The following is a 27299-nucleotide window of genomic DNA, read 5'->3' as shown; positions in this document are numbered from 1 at the left end:
TCTTTCTGTATTGCACCCATCGATAGTTGTTTATGATGTGTTCCCAACTTCCCAAGTATTGCTCTTATGATACCTATTAAATGAATCCACCAACCATTACAGATGAGTGACAATCATACACATTGGGAGCTTTTAATTGTAGCACAAACCAGAACAATTGTTTGTGCAAGGAACAGTGAGCACCTTAGACCTTAGAATTATATATTATTCATCACTCTGTGTCTGTGGACCCTATTATCATAGCATTAAGTCAGTGTCTGCAGTATCTTTTTGTGATACGTATTTGTGTGAATAGGGACATTTTATTTTATTTAGGGTGGCTATACCTGTGTCATATCTATATCGTGTTTGTGTTATATCGGTGTCACAATCCGTGTTATATCTATATCGTGTTCGTGTTATATCAGTGTCATAATAACCGTTTCATATTATAATTTTTTTAAAAGTTATAATTTTTCAGAAATTGTTTGTGTCACCGTGTCATATCCGTATCTATATTTATATCCATATTCATGTTTGTAGTCGTACCTGTGTCCGAGCTTAATACTCAATTACAATTTGAAAGTTGGTGTACAAAGTCTAAATTGGCAGGACTTTGAGGGAATACTATTTACTATGACAAGCCAACCGTAGTGTTGATAACGAGAACTCAATAATATCAAGTCCTTTCTCAGAAACGCTGGATGTGGGGCAAGGCAATTGCTCGAGCCTTGGCTGAAACTGTGATATACAAGAAATCAAAGGACAGAGATAATCTAAACATTGTTTTATACTCTTTTTTTGTCCTTTGACAAGCCAATTCTAGGACTTCCTTAAGTCTTCCATATGAAAAACGATTACTCAATCAATGTGTGCTTTTTCTTATACACGGTTTGCTCATGACTTTTTTATCCCACAAGTTTTTTTTTTTTTTTTGACTGAATTATCCTACAAGTCATCAGTGCGTGGTGAAAGTGAAACATATATGGAAATCAAAAGAGAAACAGTAGGATTAACATTTCTTTAATTCTTCTTCTATGAATTATCCCACAAATCATTAGTGTGTCTTCAACGCAAATTACTCCATACGTCCTTTTACTGAATTGATGGCTGTCTGACAGGGTACTCGTCGAGGTCTATTCCCCAAGTCAGAATTCATTAGTCTTTTCTTTGACTGAAACTGTGAAACACAAGAACCAATATATATATATATATATATATATATATATATATACTTCTAGAGCTAAAAATGAAGCAAGTACGTCCAAGCAAATCCATTATATGTAAAGAGATATAAATAAATCAATATTTTTTTCATGACCTTATTTATCCTATCACAAACCTTTTTTTTTTGTGAAATTTTTAATTGAATTAAATCTAAGGTATTGTTAACGAGTGCTCTTATGGTAATTGTTAATAAACAATTTTAGAAAATTTTTAATACAATTTTTATGAGAAATATAAAAAACAATCAAAAAAAGGTGATTTTTTTTTTACGTAAAAATTTCTAAAAATATACTCTAAACTAAAGCCCTTAAGACATCCATTAACTTTTCCCTTAAATTTAAAAAAATCCTAAGGGTTTGTTTGGATTGAGAGGGCAATAAGGAGGATTAGAGAGAAGTAGAATAGAGTAAAGTTGGCTAAATATAGGCTAATTTTGAGCCAAATCTACTACACTCTATTCTACTCTCCCTCTCTCCTCCACAATCCAAACAAACCATAAAGAATATGACTGACGTGGTCGAACCTTAGTATACAACAAGACGTGGAAAACACTCTCTCTTGATGATGGAATGGATTCATTCTAATGCTGTTTCCAACAGCACTTCCAACAAAATGAGACTGCTATGGAATGTCTTATATTTTATGAGACTCTGGCAACTTTGGCTACACTAGAATTCCTACATATTCCGTAATGGGTTTATAGAACCAAAAGTTGCTGATGCTTGTGTTAAAAAATGAGCAGATTTTTTTTTGCATTTGGTATATGAGCCCAATGCTAACATCAAAGAAGACCTGTATTCCAGTTTCATGGAGTACACCACAAGGTGGGTGGTTTAGAGCCCGTTTGGTAATATTATTCTAGTAATGCTGTTTAAGTATTGTGAAAATTCGTATAGGTGAAAAAGTATTGTGGAAATAAATGTTGTGTTGTTTAAACGAAAACTGTTGTTTAAACAACACAACTAAACAGGCCCTTAAACTTAACACATGATGGTCATCCTTTGGGAATCCTGATAAATTAGGTGGAGATGGGCTGTTGAAGAACAATATTGGTGAGTGGATCAAAGGTTTCCCCAAAAATTCCAAACACTTGACTAGTATAATGGCATAATTGAGGGCTCTCTAAGATGGCCTATTATTAGCTAGAGACTTAAATATCTCTAACCTGATTGTTGAGTTAGATGTCTTAATTGTGGTTCATCTCGACAACCAATCACCAAAACCTTTGTTATCTGATTATAAGAACCTCTTGAAGACCCTCCCTAACAACCAAGGTTTTTTTTTTTAGGAACTAGCAACCAAGTTGATCACACGTATCGTGCAGCAAACTGATGTGCGAATGCTCTTGGCAGACTTAGGGCTTGTTTGGGTTTTTTTTCATCACTCATCACTCCTCACTCAATTTTCGTCACTTATCACTTATCATTCAAAATACCCTAATTTTCCCAACCCCACCCATTTAGACACTGTTTTCAACTCACATCACTCAAAATTTTCAACTTTTTGTGGGTCCCATACCTGTAATTTAGTGCAGCTTTTACTTTTCTTTTCCTTTTTTTCTTTTTTTTTTCCTTCAACCCCCAATACCCAAACTCACTGAACCCAGTGAAAATAAAAAATATTTAAAAAAAAAAAAAAGACGAAGAAGACCAAACTAGACCCAGCGAAAGGGAAAAGAAAAAAAGAAGAAGAAGAAGACCACCTAGTGTGAAAGGAAAATGAGAAAAAAAGAAGAAGAAGAACCCAAACTCACCGAATCCATTGAAAAAAAAATAAAGAAGAAGAAGACCAGTGTGAAACCAAACTCATCGAACCCAGTGAAAAAAAAAAAAAAAAGGGTCAAAAGTTGCAATTGACCTCTAACTAGTGGGTCCCTCAGTGTGTGTTTAATTACCAAAATGCCATTGGAAACTGAGTTTTGAAAATTAAAAACACCTAAAATGTGTTTTCAGTTTCCATAACTCATCACTCAAAAATCAAATAATTGAGTGATGGAAACAAATCCAAACAGAGTTTTTTTTCGTGGGACCCACATATTTTGAGTTATGAGTGATGAAGACAGAGTTATGAGTTATGAAAACAACAAATCCAAACAGCCTCTCAATGTTTCTATTACTAGTACTTTTGTTGTATTTGATAACCCACTGCACGTGGTGGAGGATTTGATAGCCCTTGATAAGGAGGGCAGAACCCATAGACTTACTGCTTCTTGTTTTTATGCATATCCTTTTCTAAAAAATAATTGATGTAGGTAAAGCTATTGGACTAATATCATTTTTTTAAGGGTAGTTTTATACTATTTATATTTTGAAATTATTCAAGATATAGTCATCGATTATCAATCCAAATTGAAGCACAAACCAACCACTCAACACTCAATAGTTGGATTAGAGTTTTGAAGTCTTTTTCACCTCCAACATAATAAATAGTACCGAATCTGGAAGGTTATTGTCTAAGATTGGTATAGGCCCAACTCGATAATAACAATAAACCCATTGACCTAATATATGGGCCGCACTATTCAAGTTCTTATTTATAGGTTGAGATTTTCCAACAACAATAACTAGGCAGCATAGAAGAAAGGAATATTTCTTCTAAAATAGCTACTACAGTCCAGAGAGAGATTCGAGATTTGGATCAAACAATGGAACCAAATTGTTCTAAGCATCTATGGGTTCCAGTTAGCTCAACTGGTAAAGTCTCTGATGGTTGTATAAGAGATTTGCAGTTCAATCCCCACCTACATCAAAAATCGATTGGTGTCTTGATCTGATGATAAAGAACTATTATTAGAAGCGGACGCCATAGGTTAAAACTTTCTCTCATAAAAAAAATTGTTCTAAGCATCTCCTTAGAATAACACTAATAGTAGTAAAAATGACATATTAATTAAGAAAATAACAAGGATTATGGTTTGGATTATGAAAGAATGGCGGAGAAAAATTAATGTGACAATTAGGGTGTGTTTGGATTGAACTTATTGTTGCTGAAACTGAAAATTGAAAACTGAAAACTGAAAACACTGTAGCAAAATAATTTTTAAATGTGTAAATAGTACCATGGGACCCATTTTTAATATTTTTTAATGAATAAAGTGACTGTGGGTCCCATAAACAGTACTGCTACAGTACCGCTACAGTGTCGTTTGTCCCCCTTTTCTGCAAAACGCGTGAAATGTAAAAAAAAAAAAAAAAAAAGTGTGAAAATGCAGACACAGCAACGCAACGCGGAACCCAAACACACACTTAATGCGACAAACCCCAATTAAGTCTATTGAGGATCCATAGTCGAACTCAAAGTTTTGGAACTACGTCCTTGTTCTTATTATTAATGCTATTTATATAAAACAAACCATCTAAATTGCACAAAAGATTTTTTTTTTTTTTTTTTTTTTTGACAAATAAAATTGCACTCCAAAGAGAGATTCGAGATTTGGATCAGACAATGGAACCAAATTGTTCTAAGCATCTCCTTAGAATAACACTAATAGTAGTAAAAATGACATATTAATTAAGAAAATAAAAAGGATTATAGTTTGGATTATGAAAGAATGGCAGAGAAAAATTAATGTAACTGTGGGGTCCAATAATTTGTGGCCCTGGTCCATTTTTACGTTGGGGCCCAAGGCCCGAGCCGAGAAAGGTTATAGCCGAGGATAGGTAATAAAATTTCAAATAGTCTTGACACACAGCCGAGAATGATTCTGTCCTCGACATATCCGAGGTCTCCCTAGAAGAAAGGGTAAAAACGGTATAGGAACAATTTGGGAAAAAATCTAAAATATCTAGGTCAATAGAGAAGGGTACACTGGATAGTATAACGACTAAGGATAAAAAGAAAACTGCCCTTACTGCCATTCAATACTCTGCACCTAACAGAGCCATACTCTTCAGCTTTTACAACCACCTCCAACCACTCTGGATATGGGCTGATGAGACAAGTATCAGTTCTGAAAAATCAAACCCACACGTGGACGTCGGATAAGGGGTACAGGCTAGTATAAAAGGAAAAGTAAGGAATCCAGAGGAAGGGGCTGGAAAAAATGGCCAAAAACCAGAGCCTCCCAGCCCGCCTCCAGGAGAAAGACTCCTAGGGCGAACACGATTTAACTATGTATGAACACCATGAAAAATCCACTATTTGGTGACCAAGGCCCAGCCTTTCAAACCTACGCTCTATAAATGATATTGTTTAGGTCTTTTTACGTGCAAACCCAATATCATTTCGGGTCGTTACAAATCGCGCCCTTACAGTAACAATTAATGCGACAAACCCCAATTAGTATATTGAGGATCCATAGTCGAACTCAAAGTTTTGGAACTACGTCTTTGTTCTTATTATTAATGCTATTTATATAAAACAAACAAACTCAAATTGCACAGAAGTTTTTTTTTTTTTTTTTTTTTTTTGACAAATAAAATTGCACAGCAGAATTGCAACTGCAGGATAAGAACTAAAAGAAGACTAAACAACAAACAAAAACTATTCCATCCGTTCATCAAAAAAACAAAGGAAATGAAGATAGTTTACATATTTTTCAAAGCATTACCAGGATGAGGACCAATACCCAGAATAATTCAGTATTGTGACAGAACAGTATAGATATACTAAAATAAGCGTTTATCACACCAGCACTGTATCACAATAAGCAGGACATGGCACTTCGAAATTCTGATGGCATAAAATGATTCAGAATATAGTGAAAGAATATGAATTTACTTTGTGTGCCTATTCATATAAATGTTATATATATATAGGCAAGGCAGCTAGGAATTCAACCAGAATATATCTAGGCAGCGCATTCACCGTTAGGTCTACAGACACCAACCCAATCCACATTCAAAAACATTTTATAATTTTCACCCAATGAAGCATCATCCCCCAATTCCTCCAACCCGCAATCAAACAATTTGGAAGTTATAGGCTCCAATATGTTTGTGCTTACTTGTCAAGTGATGGCCAAATCTTTTACTAGTCCACAATTTTACCATCCGGAGTAGGGAAAAAGCATACCCTTCCCCAGTTTACAAGCACAGGGTTTTGCACTCCCATCAATTTGGGTCCATGTGGGAGATAAAACCCTATGACTTGATTATGCAGGCTTTAGCCGTAGTCATCAAATAGTGGGTTAGCTAAAACAAAGAAACATAAGAAATTAAATTGTTACAACAGATTAACATAGGTTTCTTCTCCTTCATCATCAATTTGTCCTTCTACATTCAGCATTAAGAAATGCCATAAAAATAAATAAATAAAACAGTAACGACTTTGTCTACCATGTTCCTGTATCTTGAATAGAAAGAACAAGACTGCAATGGTTATGTTTATATCATCACACTCTTTATCATATTCCATACAACTAAACATACATCCTATCTAACTTGACCAGTGTGAAATCTCAATCCCTTAACAATAGGTTAATTGAAATGTCTTCTGAATATCAAGTTATAACAAAGGTAATGCCCTTTCAATATATGCATGGAAGGTACTCTTGAATGAGCTAACTCAGCTAATCCATGTGTCACTTCACATTAATAAACAAAAGAAGGCAACATTATTATCGAAACATAATAGCAAGTAGAAACCATTCAAAATCACTTTTACATACCAAAATTAGAATGAAGAGAAAAAAAACTCACTCAACACATATTGTATCAAGCAACTTCTTGCAAGCCTCATTCACCTCAACATTCTCCATTTTCAGCCGGCGCCGTATTATAGGGCTTGTCCTTCCAGCAGCTGCATAAGTTCTTATCAGTGATTCAAAAACCTCTGCCCCTAGATTATCCACAGCCCTCTTCAAATTCTCCAGAAACCCTTCTGCACCATCAACATCCTTCTCTTGCTCAAAATGCCCCATCAAACTGCTGACAACCACAGATGATGGGACCCACTTCTTACCATCCCCTCTACCGATAGATATTGCATTGGCAACACAATCTACTGCCAATTTTAATTCCCGTTTTTTCATATAATAATCCAAAAAGATCTCCCAGGTTTTAGCATTAGGATTGGCCCCTCTCCTGCGAGCCCGCTCCTTTATCTCTTCAGCCTTCTCTAGCAAACCCTCTTTTGCATAAGCTCCTATCAGAGCATTTGCTATACGGATATCATAAATTGAGCACCCAGATTCCCACTCCCTGAAACACTTCTCTGCTCCTGGTAAGTCTTTTACGTTAACAAGTGCCTGAATCATATTCAGATAGCTTATATTTGCAGTTTTAGGAAAAGCCAACCTCAAAGAACGCCATACCCGATAAACTTCAAGCAAGTTCCCTGTTCGCCCATACAACGTAATTAGAAATTGGTAAGCAGAGAGATCTTTGCAGGCATTTCTCTTCTCCAATTCCTTGAGTGCCTTTTCTGCCTTCTCAAACAATCCAGCATCAACATATATTGACGCTAAGTTGCTATACGTTGTCCAATCTCCAGCAACTCGGCCATCCCTCTTCATCTCATCAATAACCCTTTCAACCCCAGTAATATCATTGACAGCAGCAAGAGCCCTCATCCAGACATTGTATGTATAGGCATCAAACATGATATGGGATGCCTTCATTTCTTGTATGATGGCCGGGATCTTTTCTGGCTGCTCGGTTTTCGTGTAGAGGGTCATAAGGCTGTTATAAGGCATGGAGCTTAAAGGAAGGTTCAGTTCCTTCATCTTTTCCATAAGAGCTTCAGCCTTTTCAGTCATCAGTTCCTTGCAGTAACAATTTAGGAGGGCACCATAACAAAGATGATTTTTTGATGATTCAGGAAGATCAATGAAATAATTTTCTGCAGCAGATATACCTCGTGTTTTGGCAACAAGATCTAGATGTATAGCTTGATCACTGACCGTCTTATTCATGCCCCTTTTAGCCATAGTTTCTGAAAGCTGTAGTATTCAAAAATAATTATAACTAATTAAGATTCCAACAATCAATAATCAAGCCCAGATTACACAAAAAGTCACTTATAAAAATAAAGGGAATAAATTTTTCTTTCTTTTTTGATAGGTAATTAAAGTTTTATTGATAAGAAAAGTGCGATTTGTTTACAATAGTAAACTCACTGCACTTGAAGCAAATACAAACAAATCAGAGGGAAGAGCTAACAGAAATAAGGAATACATCCATTTTATATATAAGAATTCACACAGTTTGACATCAGAAGAGAGCGATTAATACACTAGTGAGAAAGAGTCAGTTGATTCAAGTTGAAGAGAGAGAGAGAGAGGAAGGAAAAAAAACATAAGTAGTAAAAAAAAAAAAAAAAAAAAAAAAATGTCAATTAAGATAGTAACAGAGAGTATGCCTTCAGGTAGAATAGAATGGCGAAAAAGAATATATGTGACCAACTTTGACTAATCTATTGAGGATCCATAGCCAGCCCCAAAAAAATTGGGACTAAGGCTTGGTTGTTCTTGTATTCACACAATTTAACATTCTTAGATTCTAAATAAAGCAAAATACAGCCAGCAATGCTGAAAATCCTATTAAAACTATAATGCCCAGAGCAAATCAAGTCCTTCACATCAAATTGCACAAAATCATACAACTCTAAAACCAGAAAACTGTGACCCATTAAAAATCTAGCAAAACTTAATTCATATGCCATAGCAAAAGCAAAATGGGTAGTTTTATTAAATGGAGAGAGGCAAATGAGACATTGTGTTGGGTCAGGCCAGATCAAGTTCATAACATATTTAAACTGAGCATAAAAATCCAATAAAAAAAATACTAACAAATTTTAAAAAATAATAATTTCAACTATTAATATTGTGGCTTGGATCCGTTAAATCTGATTAAACATTTTTCCAAGTGCCAACCCAAAACCTGAACCAACACAAACTTCAAAAACCATCAACTCACTAAAAACCAATCCAAGTTGTTGGGTCCATTGGGGTGGCGGATTGAATGCACAACCCAAAAAATGAGGAAGGGGGTGGGGAAGGGCATTAGTTTCTATTATCAACTGAATACTGGCCATAAAATTTTAATTTATAAAAAATAAAAATAAAAATAAAAAACAACATGGGTTGGAACCAAGAGCAACGCTAAACAGACACAGCCAAACCACTTAATCCAATAAACAGGATAATTGCAGGATCTTACTTATTTCATGATAAGTGAGTAATTGCTGGATCTTTCTAGGATCAAAAATGGGATTTAACCATGTGTGAGGGCAATAATTGAGGCTTTTAGAAACTACACTCATCCTGAATACGGAGGCATTGAAAGTTAAAAGTTTTTATTTTTGATAAGTAACGTAAAAATATTATTAATAATAAAAAAAATGACAAACCGAGTACATTGGGGATGTCCTATGGGGGCACAAATCAGGAACCAAAATTAAAACGATCAAGAAAAACAGGAAGGGAAGAACAAGAAAAATGGGAAAAGACCACACTCCAATCATAGAGAGTGAGAAAAAAGACAATCTCTAGCAATGAACGTTCACAACCCTCAAAGTTTCTAGCATTTCTTTCACGCCAAATGCACCAGATCAAACAATGAGGCACTATTCTCCAAACATCTATGTTACGATGTCACCCAAACTTTCCTTGCCAAGACTCAAACAACTCAATAATTGTATGAGGCATAACCCGGTGAATACCAAACAAACAGAAAACAAAGACCACAACTCCCAAGCTATGGGGCAATGAAGCAGAAGGTGATCCACTGACTCCCCACATCTCTTACACATATAGCACCAATCAAGCACAAGCACACATCTTTTATGAAGTTGTCTGTTGTTAAGATCTTACCTAAATTGGAGCAACATTGCTAATAAGTTATTGGCTTTTCATACTGCTTATATCACTTTGCCTATATAATGGCTGAATCATAAATATGGGCATAAACTATTCTTTCCACGACAAAATCAAACCTTAAAGAGATTTACTCACACTTTTTATCACATTATCAGAGTGATTGGATAAGGCATTCGCCACCTAGGACAGTAAATTCCCTTCTATCTGCATATCTAAGACCTAAGAGGCTTGTGCACACTATTAAACATAGTGCCTAAGAACTAGGATACATAATGGTATCAAATTCCCAACAATCTAAAATCTTTGAACAACATCCAGCTCCATCTATAATTCGACCAAGTTGAAAAGCAAATTTGAAAGCTATATACGAAAGCCTTCTCCATTTCTGCCCTTTAATTGAAATCCAAGTTATGTGAAGGACGAGATTTGACTTCATATCAGATAGTTTCAACTTTCAATATGTCACCACCTCAAGCTGCTTACAATATCAGTGCTCTAATTTATAAACATACATGACGGCCTTAGCCACTCTCGATACTCTAGAATATAAACATTTTAACATGCTTGAATTCTAAAAACAACAAAATGCAGCAATGCCGATAATCCAAATAAAAGCTATAACACCCACGACAAAGCAAGCCCTTCATATCAAATTGCACAAAATCACACAACTCCTAACCATTCAAGTCCTAAAGGCTCAAATGTTGAAATGGGTAAATTTATAAAACAGAGAGATAAGCAAATGAATTGAAACCATTGACAAAAATTTCAATACAAACCTTGAGAGCAGGGTAGTAGAGCTTGCGTTGGCGAAGCTTTCTGAGAGTGTCACCGACTTCCCATTTGTAAACTCGCTTGTGGGTCTTGATGAACTGGTTGAGCTGGTGTCTGACGCTCAACTCAGACCCACCTTCCTTGAAGAGCCTTGTGTAAAGTGCTTCCTCTAAGTACTTCTTCGACCTCTTCGCCACGCTCTTTGAACGCCCCAGATGTTGAAGAAGCGCCATTGTTCTTGCTTCTTGCAAAATGGCCTCCCTTTCCCAAGTCTCCGATTCCGAACTAGCTAGTAGCAAGTGTGGGTTTTTGTTGGGTTTTACTGAAAGTGGATCGAATAGATTCAAAACCCTAGTCTTGCAGTGGAGAAGAAATGAGGAAACTTTTTTTGGGCTAAGTTTGGGCTTTGGGCATGAGTTTTATGGGTCCATTATTATTATTTTTTGGGCCAGGGGTCCATTATTAAATTAACTGGATTCTTGTTGGCCTAACCATTAAATATTGGATTATTTTTTTTGGGCCATTTGGCCTGATTTTACCAACAATTTGGTTATATATCAGAAAAACCAGTCTTAGATGCTTGAGTACACTTAGTATGTGTTTGGATCCGCGTCACGTTTGCATTTTTTGCTTCTTTTTTTTTTTTTTGCATTTTGCTTTAGGCCAGGGGACAATTATCACTGTTTACATACTGTAGCAGCACAGTTTACTCACTGTTCATGGGACCCACAACCACTTTATTCAAAAAAATATTAAAAATGGGTCCCACTGTACTATTTACACATTTAAAAATTATTTTGCTACAATGTTTTCAATTTTCAGTTTTCAGTTTCAGCAAAAATAAGTTATATCCAAACGGACCCTTAAGGAACTCTTGCCTCTAAAACTCAAGTTTTAAGAGCTGCAACTGATATTGGGATGATATTAGGGACAGTTAACTAATTCCTTAAGAGCATTAGTTTAAAATATATTTTTTTTAAAAATTTATTGGAAAATAAAAAAAGTAATTGAATCTTTTGATGGTTTTTTATATTTCTTATAAAAGTGATATCAAACTTTCTTAAAATAATTTAATAATACTTGCTCTAAGGACACCCATTAATAGGACTTTTAAATTATTACCATTTTTTTTATTGGAACGTTGAATGTCTCCATTGGAAACATCAATAGGTGTTGACCAATTATGTTACAAGATTCTAGTCATTTACCTGAATGCTATCAAACTATCTCATTTACTCACACTCACACAAGCTCCACGCTTTTCTTTTCTTTTTTAATAGAGTTTCACTGACTCACACTCACACGAGTTTCACGTAGACACCAATCAATTTTTGGTGTATGCGGGAATTGAATCCTAAATGTCTCTATTGGAAACATCAATAGGTGTTGACCAATTAAGTTACAAGATTCTAGTCATTTACCTGAATGCTATCAACCTATCTCGTTTACTCACACTCACACAAGCTCCACGCTTTTCTTTTCTTTTTTAATAGAGTTTCACAGACTCACACCGCAGACTCACACTCACACGAGTTTCATGTAGACACCAATCAATTTTTGGTGTATGTAGGAATTTAATCCTGAAACTTTTATTTAACTATTAAAGATTTTACTAGTTGAGTCAACTGAAACATATCGTTATTTTTTAATTGACATTTATAGTTTGTTGTATTGTTAGATCCATAAAATAAAAATCTAAATTCAAATTTAAGTGGAGAGGATCCCACCCTATACACATCATGTTGCTTGCTCTCTACCTTATCAATTAAACAAACTAAAACCCACTATTATTTTTTAATTGACATGACAGTTTGTTGTATTGTTATATCCATAAAATAAAATCTAAATCTAATTCTAAGCAGAGACGATCCCAGTATCCCACCCCATAAGCACCATGCTGCATGCTCTCCACATTACCACTGATGCTCTTGCACCATGCCTCTTTTGCCTAACTCTCAAACTCTGATTCCATGATCGAAAGCATCACTCCTAGATTACTTTTATAAAATAAATAAATAAAATAACACTTCTAGATTACACCTTCATTAATGGACACATAATTCATGTATTATCTCTTTTCAATTTAATAATAACGCAAAAACATCACGCCTAACGTCATGTTAATGTTATAGGACAAAATTGGGATTAGATTTAAGCCGTTGAACTGCAACATTTGTCAAAACAGACTTGAAATTTGATTAATCAAAAAATCAAATCCTTAACGTGTCAAACATATAAAAAACCATTATTTAATTAATAATTAATTTCCCAAATCAGACCATAATGCCTCCTGGGAATTTTGGTTTGGTCAGCTAGCAAAAAGTGGTCAACCCCCGAACCCGTCAAACAAACGACAGCGCAAAAGGCCCCACCAATAAAAAATATGAAAAGGACAACTGAAAAGCTCACAACCTCACACCGGCCACCACTCACCATTCGCCAGCCTCTCAATATTGAATATTCTTTTAATATAAATCAATGTAGATGTTTCCAAGTTCCCAGTTTTCAAATCTAATCTGTGAGATTTTATATTACGTACAAGCAAAAATGAATGCATGTGCCGGTGCCACGAAGTAGCAGGGACAATGACCATCAGAGTCACCAGACCCACAAATCTCTATAATACGTGCAAAGTACGCTCCATCATTTGGGAATATGGCCAGGGCCAAGGGCCCTGACTTTTATACTTAGATAATAGCTTGCGTGATATATTTTATTAACAAAAGTATTTATTGAAATTATTATTTTTATATGAATTTATTTTTATGCTCTTATTATATAACTCTTTATTTATTTGAATATTTTTTTTTATACATGATAGAAATTCTATTGTAACATAATCTAAGTGTATATATGTGTGAAATTCTCTCCTGGACATGTACGAAGCTATAGTTAGACTTGGGGGGCAATGGCCCGCCAAATTTTTTAAAAATATATATTATTATATATATAGGTACTAATTTTAGCAATTTTATTTTATAAAATTACACTTTTGTCTCTTTAACAATATCATTATTCTTTTAAGAGTATTGTTATAGTCACAAATTTTTCTACAACATTTTTATAAACTATTAAAGTAACAAATTCTTATTGATTCACATTTGGGCCCACCATTTATATATATATTTTTTTACTTACTAATAACTACTCATCACATCAGCAATTTGTAAAAAAATTTGTAATTCTAGCATTTTTCTCATTTTAAAGACCAAATCTAAAACAAAATATACAAGCTCAAAAAAATTAGTTCAACAACAAAATTACCAATAATAAAACTTAAAAAAATTAAGCCTAATCAACCAATTTTACCTAAAACAAACAATTTGACCATTTAAAAAATTTAAAACAACCAACAGCTAAGCAGCTAAGCAACAACATAGTCGAAAGCCGAAATCACTACACAAAACCAACAACAAAGCCGCCTCTCTAACTCTAAGTTCTGGCTCCGTCTCTGCTCTTGAAGACTTGAACCCCGACTCTTACCCCACACATCCCACAAACACTTATAATTGTGAAGTGACCACCACATTAAAGGTATTTAATAAAATGAATTTTTTTTTTTTTTTTGGAATAAAATAAGCAACTCTAACTTAGAAAATGAGTTCAATGTAAAGAGCAAAGAACCCAAGAAAAAAAAAAAAAAAAAAAAAAAGGAGTTTAAATTGTAATGTAGTAGAGAATAAAGAAAAAGAGTGTTAACGTGAATTTATTTTGGGGGAGGATAAAGGGTAGATTAGTAATTTTTATCAAACTATTTCACTTTTCCTCTTCATTTTCTCTCCAACTTGAGGGGCTTAAAAATGGTAGGCTCGGGGAAAAAATAGTCGGGCCTCACAATTTTCTCTCACTAAAATAACTCTAACCAAACACTCCTTTCAATCAAAATTTCTCTTAACTATTCCTTATTGTCTATCCTACCTATTTTCACTCCAACCAAACGTAGCTTAAAGATCAATACCATCTCTATAATAACCAGGCCTAATATCTTTAGTCATAAATTGAAGGATACTAAAGTCAAGGTTGAAAAGAAACCAACTTTACACATTGTTTTTAGGTTGATTTATCAGTATTAATTGGCCATTAATGCTATAGTATGTTTAAGTAGTATTTGAAAACTAGAAATTAGGTATGTCTTTACTTATCCAAGGATCCCCTTATAACATGATTAAGTCTGATAAAATCATTACAACTTTTTTGAATGATAAAATGTACCACTAAACTTAAGATCATGTTAATGGGTGCTCTTAGGGCCATTATTAATAAATTATTTTAGAAAATTTTTAACACCATTTTCAAGGAAAATATAAAAAGTTGGAAAAAAAATTAATTACTTTATTATTTTTCTTAAATTCTTTTGAAAATAATTTTTTTTTAAACTAATATCCTTAAGTCATCCGTCAACTTTTCCCCTAAACTTAATCAACCTTTAGAAATGACTTTTCAAAGCAAGCATGCAAGTAGATTTATGTTCAAATATAGTGGTGATGCATGTTACATAAGAGATAAACATTGCTTATCAATCCAACATTGCTTATCAATCCAATTTAAAGTTGTCTCGTAGCAATATTTTGGATTTTGGTCATTGCATTCTCTTCAAATAAAAAATTAAATTTAAATTTTACAAAAAGTAGAGGATTTTGATTAAATAACTCTTTCAACTAGATAGGGCTGACCCAAGGCCTAGGCAACTTGGGCCTAGGCCTAAGGACCCCACCACAAAAAAAAAATTATATATATATATATATATATATTGTGGGGCCCAATGATTTAAGGACCAAGCCCAATTGCTCCTGAAAAATCCGAAGGCCCAGTCCGAGGAGAGCTGTGGCCCAAGCTCTACCGTACAGAGCACAAAACAATTTTGGAAGGCAGCCGAGGACATTTTGGTCCTCGGCAGATCCTGAATCCCACCGAAATAAAGGGGTAAAACTGGTATAGGGACGAATTTGTAAGGAGATCCAAAATATCTTGGGGAAGTTATCCTTATTACCCTTCCAGATAAGACCCAACACATGACAGAGCCGTACTCTGCAGCCTTATCAACCATACCTAACAATTCTGGGATTAGACTGATGGGACAAATATCAGTCTTGTAAAGATTGACCCTACACGTGGACGAAGGACAATTAACACAGACGAGTATAAAAGAAGAAAGCAAGTAAATCTAAAGGGGATCCCATCCCCACCTCCGAAAAAGGAGGATCACATGGGGGAGAACATCTCAACAACACTGGACTTCACTGAAGAAAGTCCGTCGTTGGATAACCGGGGTTAGGCCCCAATGGTCCTCGGATCAACTCCGAGGAGTCCCATCCCATAGGGTGCGACGTCTTAGGGCTTAAATGTTCAGGCCCAACTCCTTTTTTCTACCTGAATTCCTCTAAAACCAGGATCGGACATCGCCCCGTGACCAGCGGCTAGCTTTTCAAACCCACTCTCTACAAATCATATTGTGAGGGATCTTTCATGCGCGAGCCCAACATCCTTATTGGGCCACCAGAGAATTGTGTCCTTACATATATATATATATATATATATATTTACCATTTACAAAAAAAGGCCCATCCCATTGTAAAAAGCTCAAAATTTTATAAAAAATATGAATTTTTTCAAATGGATGTGCATTTTTTATTATTAGTGATGTTAGGAATATCGCAAATTTTACTATAGATTTACAAACTGACATGTTACCAATCACAAAAAAGTATTTTAAATATTCATTAATTACATTATTGAAGCTTATCGATCACTGTTATTGTCACGTTATATTATGAACATTTTGTAGTACCTTTAGCATTTTCCTTTTTTATTTCTAACAAGGCTTTAAATTTTTTTTGCAAATGTGTTAGATCATCAATGATAATTAATCTCCCTTAATAGTTTGAAACATTAATATTTGTAAACTAATCTACTACAAAGATACACATCAATTAATATCATAGATTACAAATTAGATTATAAATGTAATTAACTATGTATCATCATATATTCAAGATAAATTAATTTTCTTTTTAAAAAATAATATATTTTTTCTTTTTGTTAAATTTATTTTTTAATTATGATATTCAATTCTCTATATGAAATTAACCTTAGTTTTAGTTGGTATTATTCATTGAATTATATTTAATACAAATTAACCTCAATGATGCAAATATTAAATAATTTTATTTAATTAATATTTATATATAAAAGGCCCCACATAAATCTTTTTAGGCCCCAAATTAGGTTGGGTCGGCCCTGTTGCTAGAAGATGGCTATTAGTGGCTTAACCCCTTCTTGCTTGTAAGTAAGTGTCCGTTTGGATACCGCTTATTTTGCTGAAAATTGAAAACTGAAAACAATAAAAAAGTTATTGTTCACGCGCGTTGCACTGTTCACATGCGTTGCACTGTTCACATGCCTAAATGATGCAGACGCATGACATGGGAAGCGCAAAACGTGCTTCCCAAACGCACACTAAATATAGGGTGAGTTTAGCATCAGCTTTATAAAAAGACCTATGGTCTTGCTTAGGAGGGCCTTCAACTGCTATTGTACTCTAGTTTAGGCGAGGCATTCCAACTAAAACAACATTTTAAGGAAATGAGCTAATTCTTCTTATCTTTGCACTGAAAAGCAACACCCCTTCAGAGATGGGTAAGAGTCTATGGAGTTCCAAATGGGACATTAAGAATCTGTTTCGGATCCGCTTATTTTACTGAAACTGAAATTTTTTTACTGAAAGTACTCTAAATAAATGTAAAAGTTAACTGAAACAGTACAGTGGGACCCATGAATAGTACCAAAAAGTGCAGTGAGGCTCATAAATAGTAAAAAAAATAAGTTGAATAGTAAAATAAGCTGGCTTTTTAATTTGGAGCCAAACGCACACTAATTGTTGAGTGTTATACAATTAAGGGCCTTCAACAGAATTTGGATGCGAGTTGTTTGTAGAATACTTATTTGAATACCTATGAAAGTAAAATGTACTCAAACAAAACCAATAGAAATTTCTTACCATGTTTACTAAAATTTTTTAATTATGTCAAACAAATGATTGAATGCAGCCAAGAGATATGCCCAAAATAATTTCATCAGTGTAAAAGCTTTGAGTTCATGATGAAGAAAGACACAATTAATCTTGAATTAAAATTACATTGACAGTTAGTTTAGGTTAAGAGTCCGTTAAGCTGTTATAGGCTACTAGATTTGATTATGTTAGGTTTTTTTTTTTTTTTTTTTTTTTTTTTTGAGATAATTACAATATGTTGCTAATCCTGTAATTCAACCTCCTTCCCCCATAAACTTACAAGCATTTTGTGTATGGAGAAGTGCCAATTAAGATATAAAGCTCTTGACATGTCATGTTATGTTAGTTAGATGCAAGTATAAAGAAGCATTGTATTTGTAAAGAAAGATTGCAAGCAATGAATAAATAGAATATTAATTCCTGTCTTTCTCTCAACCTCTAAGTCTCTCTCTCATTTCTTATCATCACTCTCAATTTTGCATGTCCCATTTAATTTTTAATTTTTGTGCCAAGTAAATTATTAAGTGTAAAAATCATAGAGTTCAAATCCAATTAGATTCTAAATTGGATTTCAATTGGAGTTCAATTTTGCGCCACGTGTCCATCTAATTTTTTTAATTTTGTGGCAAGTGAATTATTGGGTACAAAAACCGAAGAGTCTAAATTCAATTAAATTCTAAATTCTAAATTATACACTATACTATATATAAGAGGATTCCCTTCTTTCAACTGGATTTTTATGTGGTGTACAAACACCTTCATTAATAAATGGTAACTTCATTTAGAAATAGGGTCATAAATGTCAAATAATAAATTTCATTTTGAATTCAAAAAGAGAATTTCTAAAATTTAGGATTTTTTTTTTCCCTTCATGTTCAAAAAAAAATTACAGTTACTGCTTGTCTCTAAAGTTTATCATTTTTATTTGTTTGAAAAATAAAAAATATATTGTAGGGACACGTTTTGCAGCCCAAGCCCAAGATGCATAGGATCTTAGCCCAGTGAGCCCAGTACAATAAATTTGTAGAGAGTGGGTTAAAGAACTAGGTCTTAATGAATTGGACAACGGCTAATATGGATTTAAATGATGATCAAATAAGAACAAGAAGCACTGATATGAATCAATTCACTGTCTGAGGAGGTAAGTCTTTACATAAATCAACTAGACCAAATACAAGTATAATTTTGATGGCTACAATGTTCTCTTTCTCTTTTTCCGATCCCTTCCTCATGGAGAGTCTCTTACATTATATAGCTCCTTTTGGACCACCTTGATCCTTATGTTTCCTCAGAATTTCAAAGATGTTTCCGAGGTCTCCCACATGCTTAGACACTTCCTTGCTCTTCACCACCATGTCGTCTATATAGACTTCAATACTTTTGCCCAACTGTGGTTCAAACATTCTCGTCATCATCCTTTAATAGGTAGACCCTGCGTTTTTCAAACCAAAGGGCATCACTTTGTAGTGGTAGTTTTCAATAAGAGTGACAAAAGCTGTCTTTTCTTGATCGTCCAGGGCTAGTGATATCTGATGATATCCTTGAAAGGCGTCTAGGAAGCTCATCTGAGGATGTCCCACCGTTGCATCCACCAATCGATCTATTCGAGGCATAGGGAAGGGATCTTTTGTGCAAACCTTATTCAGATCTGTGAAGTCTAAACACACTTGCCACTTCTCGTTCTTCTTTTTCACCACCACAGTATTGGTCAGCCATTCAGGTTAGAAAACCTCCCTGATTGCCCCTGCCTACTTGAGTTTCATCACCTCCTCTCTGACAGCATCTGCATGTTCCTTGGATGGGCGTCGAGGTGATTGCTTTTTGGGAGTGATGGATGGGTTAACATTTAAATTATGGCAGATGAAGCTCGGGTCCACCCCCGGTTCTTCGTAAGCATTCCATGCAAACACGTCAATATTTTTCCTAAGAAATTCTACTAGTTCTTTCTTCTCCTGATGAGGTAGCTAAGTTCTGATCAAAAAGAACTTCTCCAGGTCATCACCGACCATAATCGTTTCTAAATCTTCACATTTTGCCTCCTTGGCTGGTCCATTTATAGGCAATACCGAAGCTTTTGATTGCTACAAGCCCGCTCCAGTAGAGGTCGAGGACTCAGTTTCAAGTTGATGTAAGATGGCAGCCACTAGGCATTGCCTAGCTGTGGATTGACTCCCCACGATTTCTTCAATGTGATCCCTCAATGGATATTTCACCTTCTGGTACAGAGTGGAAGAGGCGGCCTCCAGGGCATGAAGCCAGGGTCTGGCTACAATGGCCGTGTAGAGGGAATAAGCATCCACCACGATGAAGTTTACTTCCACCACTTCTGAACTAGCTTGCACGGGTAGTCTTATCTGACCCCTCGAAATGACTACCTTCCCATCAAAACTCACCAAAGGAGAATTGTAGGCCGTCAAGTCCTCGGGTCTTAAATTCAGCCTTTTGTATAAGTTAGGGTACATAATTTCAGCACCACTGCCTTGGTCCACCATCACCCTCTTCACATCATATCCACCAATCCTGAGCGTGACCACCAAAGCATCATCATGGGGCTGTATGGTCCTAATCTTATCCTCATTCAAAAAACTTATTGCAGGTTGAATATCCATTCTAGCCCTCTTCAGCTCCAGATTATCATCCTTGGCGAACAACTGAGTCACAGACATCACTCTGGAGGGGCAAAAATCAGTCCTTCCAGGAGTAGCAAAGATAACATTGATCGTTCCTAGAGGAGGTCTTGAAGAAGCATCTCTCCGGGGATCTGAACCTGTCTAGCCCGCCTGGCCACTAGAATGGTGCAAAAGCTGCTTCAACTTTCCTTCTCGAACTAGCTGGTCCAAATGGTCCCATAAATTTCTACAGTCCTCTGTGGTGTGTCCCTGGTCCTGATGGTATTGGCAATAAAAGCTCTGATTACGCCTTATGGGGTTTCCAGCCATCTTGTTTGGCCATTTGAAGAACGACTCATTCTTAATCTTCTCCAGAACCTGATGCACCGGTTCTCGGAACACTGCATTAACCACCTGAGTATTAGCAGGCCCTGACTGGCCAACAAAGTCTCTCCGAGGCCAATTGTTATTATTATACCGGTCCGACCTGAAATCCCTCCTCTCTTGAGGGATAACCTTAGCTTTTCCTTTCCCTAGCTGCTAGTCTTCCTCAACCCTCTTGAACTTATCAATCTGGTCCATGAGTTGGTGCACACTGGTGACAGGTTTGCCAGTTAAAAACTTCCTTAAACCGTGCTCGGCTGGAAGGCCGGCCTTAAAGGTGTTGATGGCCACGTCATCAAAGTCGCCATCAATCTCATTGAACATTTCCCAGTATTTGTCCGAGTACGTTTTCAGAGTCTCCCCTTCTCACATGGATAAGGACAGTAGGGAATTTATAGGTTGAGGGACCCTGGTACACGTAATAAAATGATAGCCAAAAGCTCGGGTAAGCTTCTTGAAGGAATCTATGGAATCTGCCCTTAGGCCGTCGAACCATCTCATCGCAACGGGTCCAGACTAGATGAGAACACCTTTCACATTAAGGCTTCATCCTTAGAATGGACAACCATTCTCTAATTGAAATGGCTCACATGCTCCACCAGGTCTGTTCGTCCATTGTAGATGGTGAACGTTGGTTGATGGAAACGCTGAGAAAGAGTTGCCCCTTCAATCTTGTGCATGAAGGGCGACTTGGAAATTTGATTCAACATTTTGCTCATAGCATCGTTTCCTAGTCCTCTGCGAGTTAGGCTCTTGTATCTGCGTTCATGATGGTATTCCTCTTCATATGAGAAAGACTCACTAGGAGGAGTCCTTGATCTACGTCGATAACTACTATCCTTCTCATCATCAGAAGAGGAGTCAAACCGGGAGGGAGTTCATCTTCATTGTGCATGACGTAATTCCTTCTTTAGATGGTCAATTTCCTTTTGCATGGCCCTGTTGTTCTACTCCTGAGAGACGTGACTCCAAACTCGAGAGTAACTTTTTCTAGTATGTGTGGTGTGTACGCTACCTTCTCGATCCCGCTTGCGTTCGAGGTTAAGGAAATCATCTTGTTGTTGAGAACCCATGGATTCTTGTTGATGGGGACCTAATCTTTCCATAGTTAAACGTCGCACTCACTATTACACAAGTTCTTCCCAAAGACGGCGCCAATTGTAGGGACACGTTTTGCAGCCCAAGCCCAAAAATGTATGGGATCTTAGCCCAGTGAGCCTAGTACAATAAATTTGTAGAGAGTGAGTCAAAGAACTAGGCCTTAATGAATTGAACAACGGCTAATATGGATTTAAATGATGATCAAACAAGAACAAGAAGCACTGATCTGAATCAATTCATTGTCCAAGGAGGTAAGTCTTTATATAAATCAACTAGACCAAATACAAGTATAATTTTGATGGCTACAGTGTTCTCTTTCTCTTTTTCCGATCCCTTCCTCATGGAAGGTTTTTTACATTATATAGCTCTCTTTGGACCATCTTGATCCTACACTTGTTGGTCATTTGAGCCCTTATTTGAGTACTTGTCCCATCAAATACCCTCTTTGGCTTTCTGTGAGTTGTGGTAGTCAATGCAGCATTATTCAGAGGTCTTCTTCACATAAATGCGGTCAGAAAAGTAGCTGCAGTACATTCAATGCGGTGATAGCAACTTTCCCTTAGATATTTTTGAGTTCCCCTCCTTCTCGTATGTTCATAATACACGTCCCTATCACTGAAGTTTCATGGAAGGTCACTCTAATCATTGGAATACATATTTGAGCTGTACTTATCGTATCTGATGAGATATTCTTCCTCAGACAACCTTCCCATTTGTATCTTACTCATTAAATTCTGAGCCTAAACCGTTCATTACCATTCGTTCCTCCTTAGACCACTTCCGCTCTCGGCCAAGGCCTAAGGCCCAATATATAATTCGGGCCCTTAATCCCACATATATATTTCTAAATTATAATAGATGTAAATTATTAACCTTTACCAAAAAAAAAAAAAAAAAGCCTTTAAGTGACTTGCCTTCAAAAAAAGTTTCCTAAACCTAAACATAACCATAATGTTAAACATAAAGTTTATTTAATGAATTAAATCATTTTTATGTTCATTTCATGTGTTCATTTTTTTTTTCTAGTACTATGTGATATATGTAAAAGTAAAAATATCAAAATTTATATAATTATAACAAAATTTAAGGTGCAAACTATTTTTAAAAAATATAACATGTTAAAGAAAATAATTCTAAGAAAAAGAAAAACCAATAAATGAGGATAAGAATATACGCTCTTTTTTTATTTATTTCATATTCGTATAAAGTCAATAAATAAAAGAAGTGAGATTATGATGTTAGTGATTCAAAGTTCATATTTTATCTACACCAATCAAATACAAATTGATGTATGTGCAGTTAAGCATTGTGATTTTTATTTTAGTATGCTTCATATGTGTTTTTTTTTTTTATTATATCTAAAATAAAATAATTAATATTATAGTTTAATGTGTTGTAACTTAATTTATATAACATTAATTTAGGTTAACATTAAAATTATTTGCATGTTTATGCAATTGTGCTTTATACTTTAAAAAGTTTAAAAGAAGTGTTGGTAATCTTCCTTGTAGATGATCAGGTATACCGAGATGATTGTGTGGAAAATGTAGCGCTAGGTGAAAAAGTGAGGATGTTAAGCAAAATGATTATAATCTCACCGAAATAGTAGGCTTTTATAAAGATAATGTCATTTATCACCAATTTATTATCTCTAAATTTGTGGTGAAAGATGATAGTTTATGTAAACCCTTAGGGACTTAGGGTATTCGTTTTGAGTCCAAATCTTCTATCCAAATCTTCTATCCCACTCTTCCTGCTCCATTATATACTCTACAAATAAAAATGTGCCACATGTCCATCTATTTTATTAAATGCTAAATTTATGTCTTCTATTACTTCAATTACCTAAATATAATGGGTTATTTATTTATTTATTTTAAGACATTGAAATAATAGAAGACATAAATTTAGCATTTAATAAAATAGATAGACATGTGACATGTTTTTATTTGTAGAGTATATAGTGGAGTAGTAAGAATGAGACAGAAGATTTGGACTCATGGGTTTTAGGAACCTAATTTGTGAATGAAACTTGTTTCACTCTCTAGGGTTTAAGGAAATGAAGCAAGTAAATCTAAAAAATTATGAACATTCTTAGAAAAATTGCGTACATTGAATGTCCAAAATTGTGTACATTATTTAAAAAATTATGTGATTCAAACGTACAAAATCTTGTAAATTTATTGAATAATAGTAAAATTATATTATTAAAAAAAATAAAAATATCAACTTCTAATTAATTATTTGTAAAACTTTAATGAGTTTGCGTAAGACTTTGTCAAGCAAAGAGTTTCTAGAGTCATAGCCACCTATGTGGTGAGTGGTAGGAGAAGTCTTAATTGAGTATGTGTTTGGATTAATGTTCTGTGCGTTTCACGTTTTGCGTTTTTTTTTTTTTTTTTTTTTTTTTTTTCACGCGTTTCAACTTTAGGGAACAACTAGCACTGTTCATGCACTGTTGACGTATTGTTCACGTACTGTTTATGGAACTCACAACCACTTTATTTGGAAAAAAAATATTAAAAATAGGTCCCACGGCACTATTCACACATTTAAAAATTATTTTGCTACAGTTTTTTCAGTTTTCAATTTTCAGCAAAATAAGCTGTATCCAAATGGACCCTGAATATACATATAAAGAGACTTTCCCTCATTAAACATTTTTCTAAACCTAAATATAAACATGTTGGTAAAAACAAACTTTATTTAAGTAATTAAATAAGATTTTACGCTTATTTCATGTGTGCATATTTTTGTATTATGCGTATATGTAAAAGATAAATTAATGAGATTTTTATAATCATAACCAAAATTTGAGTTATAAAATATTTTTTGAAATCTAACATGTAAAGAAAAAGGTTCTAATAAGAGGAGAAATAAAATAAAAAGGATAAGAGTATATATATTTTTATGATTCTAGCATGTGAGTAAAAAAAAATTAAAAATTCAAATTCAAAGAAGCTGGGTTACAACCTAAATTTTTCGAAATTCATACTTTATTTATGCCAACAAAATACCGGTTCATGTTTTTGCATTAAGTGCTTTTTTTTGGTATGCTTAGTATGTGTTTTTTCATTATATTATATATGAAATATATAATTAGCATTAAAACATAATGTGATTAATTCTTGGTTAGGCTTAGATATCCCTTTTTGGTGTGTCATGTGCTTTGGCAAAAACCTTGAGTTGGTGAAGAATAAAATTTTGTGATAATTGCAAATGTAACACCCCCCCCCCCCCTTCCCACTTTTGCTTTAGTCAATGAAGGGGTAAAAAATAGCATGCCGAACCTTCGCTACATTGGGCATGACGAATCCGAGCCCATGGGCTGGTAATAAAGGAGAGTCCAGGGCCTGGCATGACTTAAAATACTTGTGGCATACGTTTAAAATCCGAGAGAATCCTAAAGGAAATCAGAATACTAGTGCAAGGATAATTCTAGAAGATATGCGCTTAATGAAAAAACCCACTCTACAACGAAATGTTTGCCCATCACGTTTGGAATTGCTCAAGTAGAGTCCTATAAGGAAAAGACTTCTAAGTCAAGGAAGAGAGGCCAACCTCCTACTACTATAAAAGCCCCAATACCCTCACAAATCAAGGTACGCATAATTTACCCTCTCTAGCACTCTAGAGTTGAGAATAATTCTAACTTGGCCTTCGGAGGGTATTTGGCCGACACCGCACCGGTACCCTCTGCGAGATCACTTCTTTCTTCTTGCAGGTTGTTAGTTTAAGCGAGTGTGAATCGTGTAGCTCACTGGTGATTTTACGACATCATCAGTTGGCGCCGTCTATGGGAATGCGAAGAGTTTAGTGCCAGACTATCGCCTCCCGGACATAAGAGTCGCATGGTACTCACTCGCTCGATGGTTACCACCAACAACGTTCAAGAAGACGAGCCGTCGAGATCTACTGCATTAGAGAGACAGGTCCAGACTCTCATGGTAGCAGTAGAACGACTCATAAAGCAGAACCATGATCTGGAGGAGCAACTCCACCAAAGGGATGCAAGACCTAACGTTCAGGAGGAAAACCAAGAAGGTAACAGTGCCGAACGAAGGTACCAGGAGAAGCCAGAGGGCAGCAACGCCCCAAGCCAACCAGAGCGGCAAAACATAAGCCTTCCATCTCTCATGGATTTTGCCCCTCCGCCTATTATCACAGAGATGCAGGCGATGAAGGAGCAGATGAAGGTCATGATGAATGCCCTCAAGGGACGAGTATCCACTGATCTTGATGACCTAATAAACAGAGCCGACTCACCATTCACTACCTTCATCAACTCATTCCTCCTACCACCGAAATTCTGCATGCCCCAAATCGAAAGCTACGACGGGGTCAAGGACCCCCTCGATCATCTAGAGACTTTCAAGACCCTAATGCACCTTCAAGGGGTACCAGACGAGATCATGTGTAGGGAATTCCCGACGACGCTGAAGGGCCCTACAAGGGTTTGGTTCAGTAGATTGACACCAAGCTCCATCAATACTTTCAAGGAGTTAAGCGCCCAGTTCACCTCGCACTTCATAGGCGGACATCGGTACAAAAGGTCCACCGCGTGTTTAATGAGCATCAAGCAGCGAGAAGACGAGACACTGCGGGCCTACATAACTCGTTTCAACAAGGAAGCCCTTTCAATTGATGAAGCTGATGATAAGATACTCGTAGCTGCATTTACTAATGGGCTACGGAAGGGTAAGTTCTTGTTTTCTTTATACAAGAATGACCCGAAGACCATGACAGACGTGCTCTACAGAGCCACGAAATACATGAATGCAGAAAATGCATTGCTAGCCTGCGAGGAAAAGCCTAAGAAGAGGGAGAGGTAGGAGGACACGCGACAAGATAGGGGGCGAAAGGTTGTTAGAGCCGGAGATCAACGAGATGAAAAGTGCCCTAGACCGCCCAATGGAAGGTTCACCAATTTCACCCCATTAACCGCCCCGATCGATCAAGTCTTGATGCAAATCAAAGATGAAGGAGCATTGACGTTCCCTGGTAAATTAAAGGGAGATCCCAACAAAAGGCCAAGGGACAAGTATTGTCGCTTTCACCGAGACCACGGGCACGACACAGCCAACTGCTACGACCTGAAACAGCAGATTGAGGCCCTTATCAGACAAGTGAAGCTATAGAGGTTCGTCAGCAGGGAAAGAACCGATCCGCCGCAGGAACAGGCCCCACGACGGAAGAACGAGCGCCCTAGACCACCTATAGGGGACATAAGAATGATCGTAGGGGGCACAACCGCAGTCGAATCTTCCAAAAAAGCCCGCAAAACCTACCTCAAGATGGTCCATAGCGTCCAACTTACAGGATCCATACCCAAGATGCCGCGAATAGATAACCCCGTTATCGAATTTTCAGAGGATGACGCTCGGAGACTTCACCATCCTCTTGACGACACACTTGTGGTCAGCTTGCAAATAGGGAATTATAACATACATCAGGTCCT

The 27299-nt window shown here is 35.9% G+C and overlaps 2 protein-coding genes across 2 annotated transcripts; both read right to left on the bottom strand.

The window, feature by feature from the left end:
* Positions 1-6521: 6521 nt before the first annotated feature.
* LOC115973395 (pentatricopeptide repeat-containing protein At1g60770-like) lies at positions 6522-11094 on the bottom strand. Its single transcript, XM_031093655.1, has 3 exons — positions 10744-11094; positions 6846-8086; positions 6522-6730 (listed from the first exon to the last, which is right to left on the bottom strand). The coding sequence occupies exons 1-3, from the start codon at positions 10969-10971 to the stop codon at positions 6712-6714; spliced, it is 1488 nt and encodes a 495-aa protein (XP_030949515.1). The 5' UTR covers positions 10972-11094; the 3' UTR covers positions 6522-6711.
* An 8734-nt stretch (positions 11095-19828) lies between these two features.
* LOC115973394 lies at positions 19829-20413 on the bottom strand. The gene has a single exon (XM_031093654.1). The coding sequence runs from the start codon at positions 20411-20413 to the stop codon at positions 19829-19831; it is 585 nt and encodes a 194-aa protein (XP_030949514.1).
* Between the last annotated feature and the right edge of the window lie 6886 nt (positions 20414-27299).

This window comes from Quercus lobata, unplaced genomic scaffold, assembly GCF_001633185.2.
Source record: "Quercus lobata isolate SW786 unplaced genomic scaffold, ValleyOak3.0 Primary Assembly Scq3eQI_114, whole genome shotgun sequence".
NCBI lineage: Eukaryota > Viridiplantae > Streptophyta > Magnoliopsida > Fagales > Fagaceae > Quercus > Quercus lobata.
Note: the sequence above shows the minus strand (reverse complement) of the source record. Positions and strands in the feature narration are given on the sequence as shown.